General features: G+C 44.4%; 1 protein-coding gene across 8 annotated transcripts in view; it reads left to right on the top strand.

The window, feature by feature from the left end:
• The window catches only part of odad4 (outer dynein arm docking complex subunit 4), a 97,711-nt gene that overhangs the window by 14,303 nt on the left and 63,551 nt on the right, over positions 1–19,857 (top strand). For all 8 annotated transcript variants that reach the window (XM_068013650.1, XM_068013649.1, XM_068013644.1 and 5 more), the window contains exons 3-10: positions 1,777–1,930; positions 2,976–3,037; positions 3,652–3,820; positions 7,913–8,137; positions 9,292–9,499; positions 11,346–11,432; positions 14,843–15,039; positions 15,958–16,058. In XM_068013650.1, the coding sequence (XP_067869751.1) occupies positions 1,777–1,930; positions 2,976–3,037; positions 3,652–3,820; positions 7,913–8,137; positions 9,292–9,499; positions 11,346–11,432; positions 14,843–15,039; positions 15,958–16,058 (1,203 nt within the window). The remainder of the gene's footprint in view (positions 1–1,776; positions 1,931–2,975; positions 3,038–3,651; positions 3,821–7,912; positions 8,138–9,291; positions 9,500–11,345; positions 11,433–14,842; positions 15,040–15,957; positions 16,059–19,857) is intronic.

Genomic DNA, 19,857 nt, shown 5'->3' with positions numbered 1-19,857 from the left:
CCCAAACACTCCTTTCAGGTGAAGCAGCGATTTACTTGTACTTCTTTCAATGTAGTATACTGTATTCGCTGTTCACAATGTGGTCTCCTCTACATTGGGGAGACCAAACGCAAACTGGGTGACCGCTTTGCGGAACACCTCTGCTCCGTCCACAAGCATGACCCCGATCTTCCGGTTGCTTGCCATTTCAACACTCCCCCCTGCTCTCATGCTCACATCTCTGTCCTGGGATTGCTGCAGTGTTCCAGTGAACATCAACGCAAGCTCGAGGAACAGCATCTCATTTACCAATTAGGCACATTACAGCCTGCCGGACTGAACATTGAGTTCAATAATTTCAGAGCATGACTGGTCCCCCATTTTACTTGTATTTTTAGTTATTTTTTCTTTTTCTTTTTTTAAATATTTATTTGTGTCTATTTTATTTTATTTCATCTTAGTTTGTTCAGTTTGCTTACCCACTTTTTTTTTCACGTTTGTACATGCGGCTGTTCAATTTTTAGTCCGTTAACACCCTATCTGTACTAATGCTTTATCTTTCAACACACTATTAACACATCTTTGTTCCATGACCTTCTGGTCAGCTATTCTGTGACCTTGTCCTATCTACACTTTCTCCTTTGTTATCTCTTGCCCCACCCCCGCTTTACTTGCTTATAACCTTTTACATTCCTAATATTTGCCGGTTCTGATGAAGGATCACTGACCTGAAATGTTAACTCTGCTTCTCTCTCCACAGATGCTGCCAGACCTGCTGAGTATTTCCAGCATTTCTTGTTTTTATTACTAGATTGTGTCCTGGAATCTCTTACTTCTGTCCAAACAGGTGGACAAAGTATGGTTTAATGCAGCTCTCACTCAATCCTGCACGGAACTGTCAGCCTAGATTATATACTTAAATTCTGGTTGTCCTGAACTGCTGCTGTGACAGAGATCATGTGAGTGAACCCAGGACCTTCCCACTCTGTCAGTCTCAATTCCTCATTGGGCAATGTATTTGGACATTGAAAACATTAGGGAGTTTATTATTGTGCAGTTTCTGATCTGATTTGGACATGCAGTGGTCCCACTCAAGGCGTATCCGTCCCACCCTGACCAAATACTGGTGGGTTCACCAATCACCAGGTTACTAATCTGAGGGACTTTTTTTTATCTAATCAATATTTCACACATTTTCCTCCTACTCAGGTTTGACTCCACGACCATGTGTCAATAACTCACCAACTGACTGTTCTTCACATTTGAGCCTAGCACTATTTGACATTGAAGGGCATCACAACCAAAGTCCAGCCTTGTCCTTGTCTGATGCCCAAATACTTGCATTTTTCAGCAATGGAGAGGAATTGGAAGCCCGAACTCTGACTGATTTCCCTACCTTATTCCACAGATCTAAGGCCGTGGCCACTGAACCATCACCACTGCCGCCCCAACTCAAATCAGCAAACACAGCTCAGACCAGGGAACATACCTGAGATGACCCAAGGACTTTGTAGGGATAAGCTCTCAGCTTTGCGGGGTGCTTAATGGAGGCGCACTTAAAATTGGCTTCTCTTTGAAGGGGTGGCGATTATTAAGCCTGGGACTGTCGCAATGGTGCACGATATTGGTGCATTGTGTTGGATGCTGGCAACGTAAATTTAAATCCAGTAATCATTTAATAATTAAAGGTTCCCCACATTATCATAAACGTCCTGCAAAGTAGTCCAATGTTTATTAAAACTAATGTGCAAGTTTCAAAATGATAGAGAGTATTTTAATATATTTTTGCCTTATTAGGGGCTTTATCGAAAGGCTGAGACCCTGTATGCTAAGGGTGAGTTTGAACTCGCATTAATGTTCTATCATCGAGGACATAAACTCCGTCCAGATGACCACAATTTCCGTCTGGGAATTCAGAAGGCTCGGGAGGCTATCGACAACTCTGTCGGGAGTAAGTGTGTGCTCTGGGAGGGAATTGCTTTTGTTTGATCCGCCCATCTCTCTCTCTCTTTCTAGTGCTAGGATTTGGCCTCACCTGGAGCCAGGTGAAGGAGCTGCCCATTTCCCTGTGGAGCCCTGACTCTTCCTGCTGCACAAAGCATTCGGCAGCCGGAACCTTTTTGCTTCTCTTTCATTCTGATTCTCAACACCAACAGCACAAACTCCACAAAAACTCCTCACGCACAGAAAGGCGATTTCAAAACCACCGTTTGGAGGGGAGAAAGGGAATGGAGACAAGTTTTTTTTTGAGGGTGGTGGGGTATGGAGGTGGGGGGGTGTGGAGGTGGGGGGGGGGGGGGTGGTGGGGGGGGGGGGGTGGGGGGGAACACGAAAACCCCTGGATGAAGAGAAGGATTTTACAAATAAAAACAGAAAATGCTGGAAATACTCAGCAGGTCTGGCAGCATCAATGGAGAGAGAAGCAGAGTTAACGTTTCAGGTCTGTGACCCTTCACCAGAGAGATTCTATTGAAAGATCACAGACCTGAAAAGTTAACCCAGTTTTTCTCTCCACAGATGCTGCCAGACCTGATGAATATTTCCAGCATTTTCTGTTTTTATTTCAGAGTTCCAGCATCCGCAGTATTTTGCTTTGGTAATAGGATTTTTAACTGTTTTTTGAAAGCAGGGAAGGAGTTGGTGGGATGGAGGAAGTTCGGGAAGCAAAGATCCAGAAGCTCCCCTGCCCCACAGATGAGTGGAGATAAATTGGAGGGAATAAGATGTTCAGCGGGTGGTGAATGATACAAGGTCCTGGGTGACTGAAAAGCAGATAATCCCTTTTGAAAACTGAGCTACTACATGGTCACTCTGGGCACCAAGGTGCAAGTCACTGCAGTATAACAGAGTAGCACAAGAAAACTCCATTCATCACGGGGTGAGGGAATAAGTAAAATTGAAAACCAAATGGAATCGGGTCAGAACTCTTCTCCATAGCTACTGTTACCTGCCAACAAGAACACTCACCGATTTAATAATTCATTTAATTCACACAGGCCCTTCCTCAGTGAAGCTGGAAACTAAGGGAGACTTGTCCTTCTTTTACAGACGAGAGGAGGTAAGCTACTTTAATGGGACCAAACATCTTGATTGGTTCTGGAATTCACAAGGATGAAAAAAAAATAATTTCAAAAGTTCTCCCATCATGGATTGGATTATCTGAGGTTGGGAATGGGGTTTCAGGGATATGGGGAGATCTTTATTTATTTATGGGATGTGAGAGTGAGGTCAGCATTTATTGCCCATCCCTAATTGCCCTTGCCAATGTGATGATAATCTGTCTCCTTGAGCTGCTGCAGTCCATGTGGAATAAAGTTTTTTTTGTAGCGTTTTTGATGCAACTGAATGTCTCACTCGGCCACTTCAGAAGCAGTTACAAGTCAACAACATTGCTCAGGGTCTGGAGTCGCATATAGGCCAGACCGGGTAAGGACAGCAGATTTCCTTCCCTAAAGGATATTAGTTAACCAGATGGGTTTTTATAACAATCCAGTGGTTTCATGGTTACCATTGCTGAGACTAGCTTTTTATTCCAAATTTATTTAATTTACTAAATTTAAATTCCCCAGCTGCTGCTGTGCTGGGATTTGAACTCATGTCTTGCTTAGTTTCTCTTGTCATGCCAGGACAGTGAGAATAAACTGATTATACTTTCTATTTTTTCTCACTAAGAAAGTGCTACCGAAAACCAAATCTCAACTGCGGCGGCTGAAATTAAACCTGAAGCAACAGAGCAAAAAACAAGAGCAGGAGGAGCCGAAAACCAACAAAACAGTGCGGGTGCTGCTGGGGGAGCTGTATGGAGACAAGGAATACCTAGAGAAACTGCTGCTGGACAAGGGTAAAGATACACTGTCACTATCAATGAATTGCTGGTGTGATTATCAGCTTGGTGAACTATTGTAACTGCCCATGCAGTGTTAAAACAATAAAGTAAGCTGTTTTAAAGAGAGAGATACATATTCCGATTCACCAGCTGAACCCGATGAAGGGTCACTGACCCGAAACGTTAACTCTGCTTCTCTTTCCACAGATGCTGCCAGACCTGCTGAGTGATTCCAGCATTTCTTGTTTTTACTGGAGAACTAACTGTTGGATCCTGTCCTCACCTTCAACATCCACACTTTCCAGCAGCAGGTCACTGGGTAGCTATCAGGAGTGGGAAGCTGAGCTGACCTTATCCCTTCCCTTTCCCAAGGTGCCGAAGTCAAGGTTCCAATTTAAATCCCTGCCTGTGTTTTAATTTCCTCCTCTCCTTCTCCCGGACACGCTGATGCCCATCAATACCTCATCCTCCAGTGCCTGACCCAGGAGAGGCCATTCATCATGGGTGGGCAAAGACAGTGAGTGTCTGCAGAGCAATTAACCCTGGACGGCTCACATCTGAGCCTGATCTGTGAGGATGCAGACCTTTGCCTAGTTTTGTCCTCACTGGACATTTAGTTGTATATGTTTTCCAGCTGGAGTCATAAGATGGTGACCAGGATCAGGATTCTTTTTTCAATCAGGGCCTGAGGTCAGCAGTGATGCTCCCAACCTCTGAGACTCAAATCAACTAACTCAGCTCAGCACAGTCCAGGATCAAATTTGAGGTCCTTCTAATCTTTGTGGGTTAGTATGACATGCAGCAAAACTTTCATTCCACAATCTCCGACAGGTCCTCCTCTCCCCCACCAAGTCGTCTCCCCTTCATCCCTGACAAAGAACAGTACAGCAGAGGAACAGGCCATTCGGCCCTCCAAGCCTGCGCCGATCTTGATGCCTGCCTAAACTAACACCTTCTGCACTTCCGGGGCCCATATCCCTCTATTCCCATCCTATTCATGTATTTGTCAAGATGCCTCTTAAACGTCTCTATGGTATCTGCTTCCACCACCTCCCCCAGCAACAAGTTCCAGGCACTCACCACCCTCTGTGTAAAGAACTTGCCTCGCACATCCCCTCTAAACTTTGCACCTCTCACCTTAAACCTATGTCCCCTAGTAACTGACTCTTCCACCCTGGGAAAAAGCTTCTGACTATCCACACTGTCCAGGCCGTTTATAACTTTCTAAACCTCTATCATGTCGCCCCTCCACCTCTCTCGTTCCAGTGAAAACAATCCGAGTTTATCCAACCTCTGCTCATAGCTAATGCCCTCCAGACCAGGCAACATCCTGGTAAACCTCTTCTGTACCCTTTCCAAAGCCTCCACGTCCTTCTGGTAGTGTGGTGACCAGAACTGCACGCAATATTCTAAGTGCGGCCTAACTAAAGTTCTGTACAGCTGCAGCATGACTTGCCAATTTTTATACTCTACACCCGACCGATGAAGGCAAGCATGCCGTATGCCTTCTTGACTACCTTATCCACCTGCGTTGCCACTTTCAGTGACCTGTGGACCTGTACGCCCAGATCTCTCTGCCTGTCAATACTCCTAAGGGTTCTGCCATTTACTGTATACTTCCCACCTGCAATAGAGCTTCCAAAATGCATTACCTCACATTTGTCCGGATTAAACTCCATCTGCCATTTCTCCGCCCAAGTCTCCAACCGACCTATATCCTGCTGTATCCTCTGACAATCCTCATCACTATCCGCAACTCCACCAACCTTTGTGTTGTCAGGGTCTGCAACCTCCTCCAGCCTCACATCCCCTCCCTCGCCTCCCACCCCTTTGCTGGCTGATCCTTCGTACAATTGGTCCCACTGTCTGGAACTCTCTGTCTATACACCGCCTCCTTCTCCACTTCTCTCTCCAGTGTTGAAAACCTGACTTTTCTCAAACCATCACCTTTCTTACTGCTTTACAACATTGCCCCCTCCTTTTCTCCTTTGGAGGGAGTGCTGCACTGTCAGAGGTGCTGTCTTTCAGGCGTGATATTAAATTAAAGCTCTGTTTGTGCCCTCAGGTGGATGTAACTATTTTGCAGTAGTGCAGGATAGTGCTCCCAGTCTCCTGGGCCAATATTTATCCGTCGACAAACACCTAAAACAGGTTATCTGGACATTATCTCATTGCTGTTTGTGGAATCTTGCTGTGCGCAAGTTGGCTGCCATGTTTCCTGCATTACACCAATGACTACACTTTAAAAGTGCTTTACTGACTATGAAGCCTTTGGGAGGTCTTGAGGTTCTGAAAGGTGCTATATAAATTCAAGTAGCTGCTGTTCAGTCACTGCGCCACCAGAGGGAGCTCAGGGTCCTCTAAATCTACAAATATTTCTCCATTTCAGTAAACTTTCAATTGAAAACTTTTTTTTTTAGTTAAGCTCTTCCATGGGGAGCTGGCTAGACAGCTCGTTGATCATCCTGAACTACACTACTAAAGATTGGAGTAGCTGTGCCACAGTGGGGAAGGTCTGAGAGGAAGCCAAATATTTCCCCACACAGAGTGGGAAAATAATTAGAGGAGGAACTCCCTCCCCCCAACTTCATTCCTAAACCCCTAGTTTCACAGCTGCCGTTAGAGGGGGCTAGATGGAGGCCTGAGTGTGGGCAGTCTGAACACCCCCCCATTCCCCACCCCGCCTTCCGAGTTCTGCAGAGAGACTTTCAACCAAGACAAGCAGTGAAAAATAATCTTAACAACACCAAACCTGGAGGTGTGGCGAACAGTGAGGATGATATTAACCGCCTGCAACAGGACATAGATAGACTAGCAGAATGGGCAGAGAGGTAGCAGATGGAATTTAATACTGACAAGTGTGAGGTGGTGCATTTTGGCAGAAGGGGTAGGGAGAGGCAATATAGACTTAATGGCACAGTTCTAAGGAGTGTGCAGGGACAGAGGGACCTGGGGGTGCATGTTCATTGATCTTTGAAGGTGGCAGGACATATTGAGAGAGTGGTTGGCAAAGCATTTGGGATCTTGGTCTTCATAAATAGAGGCATTGAGTACAAAAGCAGGGAAATTACGCTAAACCTCTATAAAGCTCTGGTTAGGCCCCAACTGGAGTATTGTGTCCAGTTCTGGTCACCGCACTTTAGGAAGGATGTGAGGGTCCTTGAGAGGGTGCAGAGGAGATTTACTGGAATGGTTCCAGGGGTGGGGGATTTTTGTTACAAGGTTAGACTGGAAAAGCTGTGTTTGTTCTCCTTAGAAAAAAGGAGATTGAGGGGAGATTTAATAGAAGTGTACAAGATTATGACAGGTTTAGATAAGTTAGACAAGGAAAAACTGTTCCCATTAACTAACGGTACAAGTACTAGGGGACACAGTTTGAATGTTTTGGGCAAAAGATGCAGAGAGAATGTGAGGAAGAACTTTTTTAACGCAGCAGGTGGTAATGACCTGGAACTCACTGCCCACAAGGGGGTGGAAGTGGAGACGATCGGTGACTTCCAGAGGAGGGTTGGATGGCCACCTGAGAGAAATAGACTTGCAGGGGAGTGAGACTGCATAGCTCTGTGGAGAGCCAGCATGGACTCGATGGGCCGAATGGCCTTCTTCTGTTCCGTAAATGACTCTATGACTAAAAATGCTTCCCCTTGTCTCAGTGGGTAAATGCACTGCCCAGTATTGTATTCAGTAAAATGTCAACTTCCATCCCAGGTTGGTGCTGAGTTAGTTGGTCTCACCTGGAGCAGTGTTAGGGGTGCTCCAATTGACCTCAGTGCCACAGGCCTGTGGAGGGTGGGGGAGGAAATCAGCTGGAAGTTCCATTTCTGATCTCCATCCAGTGATTCATACTGGAAACTGCACATGCTGAGTGAGGACTGTACTTGTCTCAACTGTTCTTCATGGTCGATCAGCCTACTGATAAGTCTAGTGAAGGCAGTAGGCGTCATAGCCTTCACCCCGGTGAGAATGAGAGCATTAAGGAGAGAAAGGGAGAACATTCGGGAGCGGGGTTTTGGGGAACTTCATTGTCAGAATTGTTGATGCATTTTTCCTTGTTGCGAGGGTTCCAAAACAGACTTTTCCCATTTTTCTTTTCCACGATGGAATCAGAACTGATGAAGACGAGCACAGAGTCTGGAGGAACCATCCAGGATCTGATAATGAGCGGAATTGCGTTCCTCGACACACGCACAGAGTTCTGGAGGCAACAGAAACCGATCTTTGCCCGAGAGCGTGAGCAGAGAATGAAGGAGCAGATCTGGAAAAATAACAGAAGGCAACAAGAGTCGGAACAAACCACTTTCATCCTCGAACGGATGGAGGAAATCGACCTGTGTATGTGAAACAGATACAATGGTAGCCATCACCAAACAGATTGTGTTATATCCGGGCGATTGTTGTAGTGTGACTAGTAAGAGTTTTGCACTGGACAACAGAACATCTCCCACTACAGTGCAGTAAAATACATAATCTCACTCCCCATCAAACACTCCCAGGACAGGTACTGCACGTGGTTAGATACATAAAAGGGCCTAGGGTATTAGGGTCCCCTTTAATAAAAAGGGAAGAAAAGGGAAAAAAATGGGGTTAGATACAAATTACAAAAAAGAAAAAGATAAAAAAGAAAAAAGCGGGGTTAGATACAGAGTAAAGCTCCCTCTACACTGTCCCCATCAAACACTCCCAGGACAGGTACAGCACGGGGGTTAGAAGAAAAAAAAAACAGGGTTAAGATACAGAGTAAAGCTCCCACTGCACTACCCCCAAACTTGTGCCTTAACCTCCTATCTCAGCATGCCCTCATTCCCTGCTTCAATTTGAGAAAATTGCACAAGTGCAGTCTATATCATTACTTCAGTTAAGGAGCTTGTTAATGGTGGTTCCCATGCACCCCAATGGAAACTCCCATGTATACTGTATGCATGGTGATCATTCTCATGTATATTGATAGCTGGGAAAGGGTACTGAGCTGGGACTGGTGATTGGAGATCCAAAGACTGGTAGAAGAAGCCAGTTTCCCTTATGAGTAAGAAAGGAAATAATGGGGTATCATTTATCTGTGTGCTGTGCAGCATCCCAGGGCTGATCCACAGTCTGTGCCTAGTCAGTCAGTCTCAGCTGGAACAGAAGTATGGGCACTACAGTAATTCTCAGTTCCCCAGGAGGGGACCATGAGGGTCCCTGCTCCTGATTGAAAGCTGGTGATTACTGCTGGAAATTGCATGAGCCCAGCTGTTGGGTAAGGATAGGATTGGATTTGCCAGTGCTGCCAAGTATCACCATCCAACCCTCACTCAATATTTAGGCTCCCATAGGAAGATTCGGGCAAGGTACCAAGGGGTGGTCTGCCCCCATGGAATCTGAACCACAGTTAGCAAGAGAGATGGGGGGAAGAGAAATGGAAAAGCAAAGAGAAAGAAGGATTAATGTGGAAAGAGTGCTGTGCCTAGGGGCTCACTCACTGCCATTTGTGTTTCCTGTTTGCTCAGTGTTGACTGATGGCTATGCTGAGGACTGTAAAAATAAGGCCATCGAATTGGTGCAGATTGTGAAAGAATCTTCGCAAAGAGATGTTCCCAACAAAGTGGAATTCCTGGGAAATCTGTATAACACCATCGGACTCGCTCAGGTTGAACTAGGAGACTTTGAGGGTGCTTTGACAAGTCATCAGAAAGATCTGCAAATTGCAAGGAAATAGTGAGTGTGATGTTTGTGCATAGATGCTCCTCAACTGTTATACTCTAGATAACCAGGCAGTGAAGGAGAGTAGGGACTAGTCCTGACACACCTATAAGCTTTTATTTACAGAGACACAATTATAAACATGGACTTCCAAGCCCAACAAATACAATTTCGGTCTGTGTTATATTCTAGAGAGCTTGTTGTAGAAGGATAATGCTGGAGACAATTTTACTCAATCTTGCATTTATTTTACAAAGTAAAAAGATTACAAACATGCAGCTCCTCATTCAAATCTTCACCCAGTTTCAGTAAGTGTCTCCTTACATATACTCAAGCATGATTAAACACAATTAACAGTCTGCTCCTATACATAGGAGCACGAGTGAATCGCCAGTTAATGCCCAGCACCTGAATACAATTAATATGCATGTAACACCAACTTTGAAATGCCAGCACTGGGGACTGGACCAGTCCTCCCCTGTGAAAGTACGAACCCAGTGTTCCACAGCACTGAGGCAATGCTCCTCACATGGGCTGGCTGATCTTAGGCAGGGTGACAATAAGACTGTTATTGTTGGACTCAGTGCCTCCTCGAGGTTTATGGAGGGGTGGGGGAATAATCACCATGAAGTGACCCAGCTGGTAAGTCTTCAGTGGGAATGTTGGGTGAGGATAGGTTGGGGTTTGCTATTTAGACTGATACAGAGGGTGCCAGTGCCTGTGCAGCCGGAACCATTTGGCAGAATAATAAGCAGTTATTCTGCTATTAACACTCTCTCTGGACTAATGCTTTGTCTTTCACCACAAGCATTAACATGCTCTTTGCCCTTGTCCCATGACAGCTTTGTTTTAGATTAGATTAGATTAGAGATACAGCACTGAAACAGGCCCTTCGGCCCACCGAGTCTGTGCCGAACATCAACCACCCATTTTATACTAATCCTACACTAATCCCATATTCCCAAACATCCCCACCTGTCCCTATATTTCCCTACCACCTACCTATACTAGTGACAATTTATAATGGCCAATTTACCTATCAACCTGCAAGTCTTTTGGCTTGTGGGAGGAAACCGGAGCACCCGGAGAAAACCCACGCAGACACAGGGAGAACTTGCAAACTCCACACAGGCAGTACCCGGAATCGAACCCGGGTCCCTGGAGCTGTGAGGCTGCGGTGCTAACCACTGCGCCACTGTGCCGCCCCATAACTATGTTATTTAATCTCTTTTGCTCTCTGCCCTATCAACCACCTTCCCCTTTGTTTTCTTTTCCCTACCCCTTCCTCTTCACTGATCTTAAGTCCTGGAACAAAACTTAAAACCTAATTCTTTTTTGAACCTTTGCCAGTTCTGATGAAAGGTCACAGACCTGAAACGTTAACGTTGCTTCTCTCTGCGCAGATACTGCCTGACCTGCTGAGTATTTCCAGTACTTTTTGTTTTATTTCATGAGTGGCAATCCTTTCTGCAGCTGGCAAAGATGAATAATGTTGGCCTGAGGGCAACTGATTATGTCTGATTCTGCAGTGATTAAATACATTGGGAGGTTTTATTATGTTAAAGGCACTATATAAATGTAGTTGTTGATGCTGCAGAGTACGGGTTGTGCCATCACGCTGCCAGGAGGAGGTGCTGAATGCAAGTCAGTGAGGCAGAGAAAACCAGAGGCCCACCTGCCCATTACACTGAGAGCAGGATTGGCAGAGACGGTGAAAGTGAGTCTGTGCCTACCTGCCTCCTATCCTGGGAATAGGGTCCGAGTCCAGCAAATCAACCTGAACAATTGTATGGAATAAATTTATTTAAAAATGGTATCAAAAGGAACACTTTTTCATCATTTTTTTAAAAATTGTAAACAGTGACATCTTTGAAGGAAAGTCAAGAGCCCTGGACAACATCGGCAGAGTGTATGCAAGGATTGGAGAATTTGCAAAGGCTGTGGAGGCGTAAGTATGATGTGTGGTGCTGAGGTGTCAACAGGGATTACCCTAAAACTCCATGGATAAAGTCTGCGGCAGTGCACCTGCTTCAAATCCTGAAGGTATTTGCATGGTGACAGGATATGGAAATAAGGTAAATTACTGACTGATCTTTAGTCCTGGAACAAAACTTCTTAATCACGGGTTTGATGCTGGTAATGGTGGAAAAATATAGTTCACCGCAGTGAATATCCCACACATTTTTAGTTGGGTTTAAAGTAATAATTTAGGCTGTACTGAAGGGGTGTTGCTTTGGTAGGAGTGCGGTACTCCAGAGGTGACATTAAACTTCCAGCTTAGGTAGAAGTAAAAGATCTCGTGGCACTATTGGAAGAAACAGCAGAGAGTCCTGGCCAACATTCACCCCTCAACTAACACCATTGCTTGTGGAATCTTGCTGTGTGCAAAATATCTGCCATGCTTGCCTACATATCGTCAGCAATTGGCTGTGAAGTGCTTTGGGATGTGATAAGGCACAATAACAATGCAAGTTCTTTCACTGTCTAGTTATCCACCCATCCAACATTAGATGGCAAATAAGGTCTAAACAGATACTTTACCCTTTTTGCTGATGACTCCAAGGTAAATAGTGCAGGGGGGAGCAGTAGGCTGCAAAGGGACATTGATAAACTAAGTGAGTGGGCAAAACTCTGGCAGTTCAATGTGGGGAAGTGTGAGATCATACACTTTGGATCTAAGAAAGATAAACCATGGTATTTTCTAAATAGCGAGAAGCCGGGAACTGTGGAAGAGCAGAGAGATTTGGGGGTCCAAGAACAGAAATCACCAAAAACTAGTAAAGAGGTATTAAAAGTAATTTTAAAGGCTCATGGAGTGTTGGATTTTATCTCAAGGGGGCTGGAATATAAAGGGATGGAAGTTGTGTTTCAGTTACATAAAGCTCCCACCTTGCTCTCTTGCCTTGTCTCTACTCTTTGATTTGCCACATCTTCCCAAATTTGATCCCTTGCTCCCACTATTTAGTTTAAAACCCTCTCTACTTCCCTAGTTATGCGGCTCGCTAGAACACTGGTCCCAGCACGGTTCAGGTGTAGACCATCCCAACGGAAAGCCTCCACTTTTCCCAGTACTGGTGCCAGTGCCCCACGAACCAGAACCCACTTGTACCACACCAGTCTTTGATTCATTTCTCTTGAGCCATTTCTCTAATCTTATTTACCCTACACCAATTTGCACGTGGCTCAGGTAATAATCCAGAGATTATTACCTTTGAGGTTCTGCTTATTAATTTGGTGCCTAGCTCCTCATACTGACTATGCAGAACCTCTTCCCTTGTCCTGCCTATGTCATTGGTACCTACATGAACAATGACGACCGGATCCTCCCCCTCCCATTGTAAGTTCCTCTCCTGCCCTGAGCAGATGTCCCGAACCCTGGCACCAGGCAAGCAACACAATCTCCTGGACTCTTGCTCTTTGCTGCAGTGAACAGTGTCAATCCCCCTCACTATACTGTCCCCTACTACCACTACTTTCCTTTTTGCTCCCCCCGCTTGAACAGCTTCCTGTACCACGGTGCCATGGTCAGTCTGCTCATCCACACTACAGCCCTCGCTCTTGTCCATACAAGCTGCAAGAACCTCAAACTTGTTGCTCAATTACAAAGGTTGAGGCTCCTCCACTCCCACCTTCTCGATCCCCTTACCTGTCTGACTCGCAGTCATACCCTCCTGTCCCTGACCACTGACCAAAATAGATGATCCTATCCTAAGGGGATGTGACTGCCTGCCTTCTGGAACAAAGTGTCCAGGTAACTTTCCCCCTGCCTGATGCATCACAGTGTCTGCAGCTCAGCCTCCAGCTCAATGACTCTGAGCCGAAGCTCCTCAAGCGGCAGACACTTACTACAGACGTGGTTGCCATGGATTGCCGTGGCATCCAGGAGCTCCCACATACAGCTGTGACACATCACCTGTTCTGTCATATTTATTGTGTTAATTTAATTACATTTATTTTTTCTTAATTATTTTATAGTTCCCCTCTTTGCCGAATTCCCTCACTTACCAAACTCCTTTCTTCTCAATCTGTGCTCACCAGCAGCACTCAGAGGAGTCCGGAACAAGGGGTATAACCATCAAATTAGAGCCAGGCAGTTCAGAGATTATGTCAGGAAGCACTGCTTCACACAAAGAGTAGTGGCAATCTGGAACTCTCCCCCAAAAAGCTGTTCAGGCTAGGGGGGTCAATTGAGAATTTCAAAACTGAGATTGACAAATTTTTGTCCGTCAAGAATATTAAGGGTTATGGAACCAGGATGGATAGATGGAGTTAAGATTCATATTAGCCATAATCTAATTGAGTGGTGCCACAGTGGCGCAGTGGCTAGCATCACAGCTCCAGCGACCCTTGTTCGGTTCTGGGTACTGCCTGTGCAGAGTTTACCAGTTCTCCCTGTGACCACGTGGGTTTCCTCTGGGTGCTCTGGTTTCCTCCCACATGACAAAAGCCTTGTGGGTTGATAGGTAAATTGGCCATTGTAAAAATTGCCCCTCGTGTAGGTAGGTGGTAGGGGAATTGTGGGGATGTGAGAGGGAAAAATGGGATTAATGTAGGATTAGTATAACCGGGTGGTTGCTGGTCAGCACAGACTCGTTGGGCTGAAGGGCCTGTTTCAGTGCTGCATCTCTCTCTATGAACAGGCTTGAGGAGCTGAATGGCCTCCTCCTATTCCTATTATTGTGTGATTCTTATTTTCCCAAAGGGGCCTTCCTTTATGTTAACTGAACTGAATTGTTGCTCTTGTGTTTATGCAGTTAACTTGATTAACCCATTATGCCAGAGCGGTAGTGTATGGTTTGATGCAGTACTCAAATATATTGACTGGAAAATCCCAGGTCTGTGCTCCATAAACTGATCTCAATTGATTGGTAGAAAAGGCGCAGTAATTGGCCTCAGTACCTTAGGCCAGGAAGAGGCAAAATCAGCCAGGATTCCACCTCTGACCAGAAAGTGTGTGTCTGTGTGGAACATGAGATGAGGCATGATAAGGCTTAGATGTGACAATTGATTAACCTGCAAACACACACCATGTAGACTGAGACACATAGGGAGGGCTGAGGCCAGTTCCAGCATCGTTCCAGCTACCCTGACTGAGATCTGCTAACCTAGACCAAGGGTTAAAGTTGGGACCTTCCTGTTCCATACAGCGGAATGCATTGTGTCTGTCTGGTAACTACAATGCACTCAGTGCCATGCCGGGCAGTGTCTCTATGACTCTGTGCAACACCAGACAATATGCTCTGTCATGACAGATGTGTTTGTTGCCCATTTTATTAAATTCTAATTTTCTTATGATTACTTTTTTGAATTCCTGCTTTTGGAAAACTCCTTTTATTTTGAATTTTCTGATTTTAACAGTTGGGTGGAGAAGGAACCTCTCACTAAAACCAACCTGGAGCGCACTTGGCTCTTCCACGAGATTGGGCGCTGCCACCTGGAGCTCAACAACTATGCAGAGGCTGGGGATTACGGTATAAAAGCCTTGGCAATGGCGGAAAAGGCAGGAGATGAAGAGTGGAAAATGAATGCCAATGTGCTGGTGGCACAGGCTGAACGTAAGGAGGAATATGCTGCAAAGTCTTTCCCAAGATCAAACCCATTCCAAATCCTCCCAAATTCATCCTGTTTGGACCAATTTCAGATGTCAATTTCATTTATTCCCACTTTCCAAAGTTTTGTACTAAAAATGAGTCACACCATTACAGAAAATTCATCTCCAAACCAATTTGGAACGCTGAAAAAAAATGGGATTTTCAAATCCCAAATTTAGATTTGGGATGCTGCAGTCAGCGCATGGAGAGTTTGATCCTATATTTCTGGTTTGAGTACCCTGCTGACGTGAACTAAGTTCACACATGAGGAATGAACATGTAGCCAAGGGCAGTCACTGCCTGTGGTATCCTAGACTGTTCTATCAGAACTTCATTTGTCTGTTAGAGAAATGAAAAGTGTATGATGGAGTCCACATTAATTCTGGTGTGAAACTTAACTTAAAAGGGTTATTATTCACCATGAAGCCCACTATCCAGGACTACCTTGTACATTTGGTCATATTTTAGCTCGCTGATTTGCCTTTAAAAAAGCACTGTTGTGTTGGGTATAATAAAAACTACCAGGAATGACCGAATGTGATAACAGTTTGGAACCAGTGTCCCTTTTAACCCACTAAAAACCCATTCACTTACACAGAGTTAAAATCGGGCCTTACTAGGTTCCTGCTCTCAGCTGTGCAATGCAGGAAGAGCTGAAGCCAGGAGTTTCCTTACAGGGGAGGGGGAATATTTGAGGAAGAATTCTTGTAGATGTTGAGGAACTTGGCTGCAATGTTGCACTAGGTGATGTAGCTCTGAGTCACGGTGAACAGGGAGAACACAAGCTTCATCCCTGTACTGCAAGGTGGGGAAAAGAAAATAACAAAAAGAAATTTCACAGCATCTTCCACAACCTAAGCCTTCGCTTTTTTATTCTTCCAGTTAAACAAAACAATCCTCAGACTGCAGTTACATACTTTGAAAAGGCCTTGAACAAAGCCAGGCAGCTGGGTGATGAGCCTGCACAACAGGCAATCTCAAAAGTGAGTACTCCTGCTTAATTCACGTGGTTATCGTATTGTTGCTGCTTTCCTATGGTTTCAGCAGTATGAAAGCTGATAGGTCACTGCTGATTTAGTACTGAACCTCCCCATACAGGAAGGACGCAGGCACCATTCCTGTACAAACTGGTAGATACCAGATAATCCTGGGTAGAATTCACCATCCTTCATGTTGCATAAAAACTTTTTAAGTGTCGCTAACTTCAAACTACACCACAGCTCCTTCTGCCTCCATGTCCCCAATGCATGATCCAGACATAGTAATGCACTGACCTAATCCCTTCCCATTCATGTCCACTGTACAGAATTCCACTGGACCAAACTAATATATGTAATAGAATAAAAACCCCATGGAAAAAGTGTTCCTCCGTGGCTAAAAAGAGAAGTTAAAATAGTGTACGATTAAAGGAAGAGGCTTATAACGTTGCCAAAAAAGAGCAGTATGCCTGATGATTGGGAGGATTTTAGAATTCAACAAAGGATGGCCAAGAAATTGATAAAGGGAGAAAGAGAATATGAGAATAAATTAGCAAGAGACATAAAAACAGTTTATAAAAGTTTCTTGGGGTATGTAAAAAGGAAGAGATTAGCAAATGTTAACAAGGGTCCCTTACAGGCAGAACAGGAAAAATTATAATGGGGAATAAGGAAATGGAAGAAATTAAACAAATACTTTGTATCTGTCTTCAAGGTAGAAGACACAAAAAATCTTCCGGAAACAAAGAGGAACCGAGAGTCTTGTGGAAATGAGGAAGTTAAGGTTAAAGAAATAGTGCCTGCATCCTAGGGTTTTAAAAGAGGTAGCTACAGAGACAGTGGACGCATTGGTTTTGATCTTCTAGAATTTTCTAGATTCTAGAACTGTCCCCATGAATTGGAAGGTAGTAACCGTAACTCTGCTATTTGGGAAAGGAGAGAGAAAACGAGGACCTATAGGTCAGTTAGCCTGACATCAAAGTAGGGAAAATGCTGGTATTTCCTATTAGGGATGTGATAACAGGGTACTTAGAAAATCATAACATGATTAGGCAGAGACAATACAGACTTAGGAAAGAGAAATCATGTTTGACAAATCTGTTAGAGTTTTTTGAGGTTGTAACTAGTAGGGTCGAACTCGGTGAACCAGTGGATGTGGTGTATTTGGATTTTCAAAAAGCACTGGATAAGGTACCACACAAGAGGTTATTACACAAAAATAGGGCTCATGGGATTAGGGTAATAGCATGATTTGGGGATTGGTTAACGGACAGAAAACAGAGAGTAGGAATTAATAGGTCATTTTCGGGTTGGCAGGCTGTAACTAGTGGGGTATCACAAGGATCAGACCTTGGGCCTCAGCTATTTACAATCTATGTTAATGACTTAGACAAGGGGACCAAATTTAATGTATCTAGGTTTGCTGATGATACACTGTTAGGTGGGAAAGTAAGCTGTGAGGAGGATGCTAAGAGGCTGCAAAGGGATATAGACAGGTTGAATGAGTGGGCAAGAACATGGTAGCTGCAATATAATGTGGGCAAGTGAGAAGTTATCCACTTTGGAAGGAAAAATAGAAAAGCAGAATATTTTTTAAATGGTGAGAGACTAGGTAATGTTGGTATTCAGAAGAACTTGTGTGTCTTTGTATATGAATCACAAAAGGTTAACATGTAAATAGGAAAGGAAATTGTATCGTAACCTCTATTACAAAGGGATTAGAGTATAAGAGTGAAGATGTCATACTGCAATAGTATAGGGGCTTGGTGAAACCACACCTGGAGTACTGTGTACAGTCTTGGTCTCCTTACCTAAAGAAAGATATACTACCCTTGGAAGCTCACTAGACAGATTCCTGGGATGATGGAATTGTCCTACGAGGAGAGATTGGGTAGGCTGGGACTATATTCTCTGGAATTTAGAAGAATGAGAGGTGATCGCATTGAAACATATAAAATTCTTAAAGGACTTGAACAGTGTAGATGCCGGAAGAATGTTTCCCAGACTGGGAATTTAAATCACCGGGTCACAGTCTCAGAATAAAGGGTCGGCCATTAAGGACTGAGGTGGGGAGAAATTCCTTCACGCAAATGCTTGTGGATCTTTGGAATTCTCTCAGTCGTTGAACATATTCAAGACAAAGATTGATAGATTTTTAGATTCTAAGGAAATTAAGGAATATGGGGATAGTGCAGAGAAGTGGAATTGAGGTAGAAAATCAGCCATGATCCTGAAGGACCGAATGGCCTACTCTTGCTCCATTTTCTAATGTTCTTCTTTTGTTCACTTCCACTATATAGAATCACAATGGATGAAACCCTATATAATTCACTCAAATTGTATAGATTCCCTATGGACCAAACCATTCCTGTTCACTCCCACAAATGGCCAGGTGTAAGAGCCAATCAGCTAGTCCCACTCTCTAGCCCTTTGCCTGTAGCCTTGCAAATTTTTTCTTTTCAGGTAATTATCCAGTTCCCTTTTGAAAGCCATGATTGAATCTCCCTCCCCCACACTTTCAGGCAATGCATTCCAGTTCGTAATCACTCGCTGCATAAAAAAAGGTTTATCCTCATGTCACTGTTGGTTCATTTGCCATTCACCTTAAATAGGTGTCCTCTGGCTCTCGACTTTTCTACCAGTTTCTCTCTATCTACTCTGTCTACATCCTTCATGATTTTGAACAACTCTATCAAATCTCCTCTCAATCTTTTGAAGGAGAACAGATCCAGCTTCTCCACTCTTTCCATCTCATCCCTGGAAGCATTTTCCTAAATCTTTTCTGCCTCCACTCTATTGCCTTCACATCCTTCCTAAAGTGTGGTGCCCAGAATTGGACACAATAGTCTAGTTCAGGTCAAATCAGTGTTTTATTAAGGTTCATCATAACCTCCTTACTTTTGTACTCTATGCCCCTATTTATAAAACCCACGATCCTGCATTCCTTTTTCACCACTTTGTCAACCTACCCTGCCAGCTTCAATGATTTGTGCACAGATACCCTCAGGTTTCTCTGCTCCTGCACCCCTTTTAGAATTTCACCCTTTATTTTATATTGACTCTCCTTATTCTTTTGACAAAAATGTATCACTTCACACTTCTCTGCATTAAATTTGATCTGCCACGTGTCTGCCCATTCGACCAGCCTGCCTATGTCCTCTTGAAGTCTATCACTATCCTCCTCACTATGCTTTCAAGTTCTATGTCATCTGTAAATTTTGAATTTGTGCCCTGTAGACCCAAGTCTAGGTCGTAACAAGAAATACAGTGGTCCTAGTACTGAAACCTCAGGTACCCCACTGCATTGGGCAGCACAGTGGCGCAGTGGTTAGCACCGCAGCCTCACAGCTCCAGGGACCCGGGTTCGATTCTGGGTACTGCCTGTGTGGAGTTTGCACATCTCCCTGTGTCTGCGTGGGTTTTCCCCGGGTGCTCCTGTTTCCTGCCAAAGACTTGCAGGTGATAGGTAAATTGGCCATTGTAAATTGCCCCGAGTGTAGGTAGGTGATAGGGAATAAAGGATTACTGTAGGGTTAGTATAAATGGGTGGTTGTTGGTCGGCACAGACTCGGTGGGCCGAAGGGCCTGTTTCAGTGCTGTATCTCTAAATAAATAAATAAAAATACCATCCTCCAGTCTGAAAAACAACTGTTCACCACTATTCTCTGTTTTCTACCACTCAGCCAAATTTGTATCCATGCTGCCTCTGTCCTTTTTATTCCATGAGCTTCAACTTTGCCAGCAAGCCTATTATGTGGCACTTTATCAAACACCTTTTGGAAGTCCATGTACACCACATCAACTG

The sequence above is a fragment of the Heterodontus francisci genome, chromosome 33, assembly GCF_036365525.1.
Source record: "Heterodontus francisci isolate sHetFra1 chromosome 33, sHetFra1.hap1, whole genome shotgun sequence".
NCBI classification, from domain to species: Eukaryota; Metazoa; Chordata; class Chondrichthyes; order Heterodontiformes; family Heterodontidae; genus Heterodontus; species Heterodontus francisci.
The sequence above is the reverse complement of the archived record's forward strand: the minus strand, read 5'-3'. Positions and strand labels throughout refer to the sequence as shown.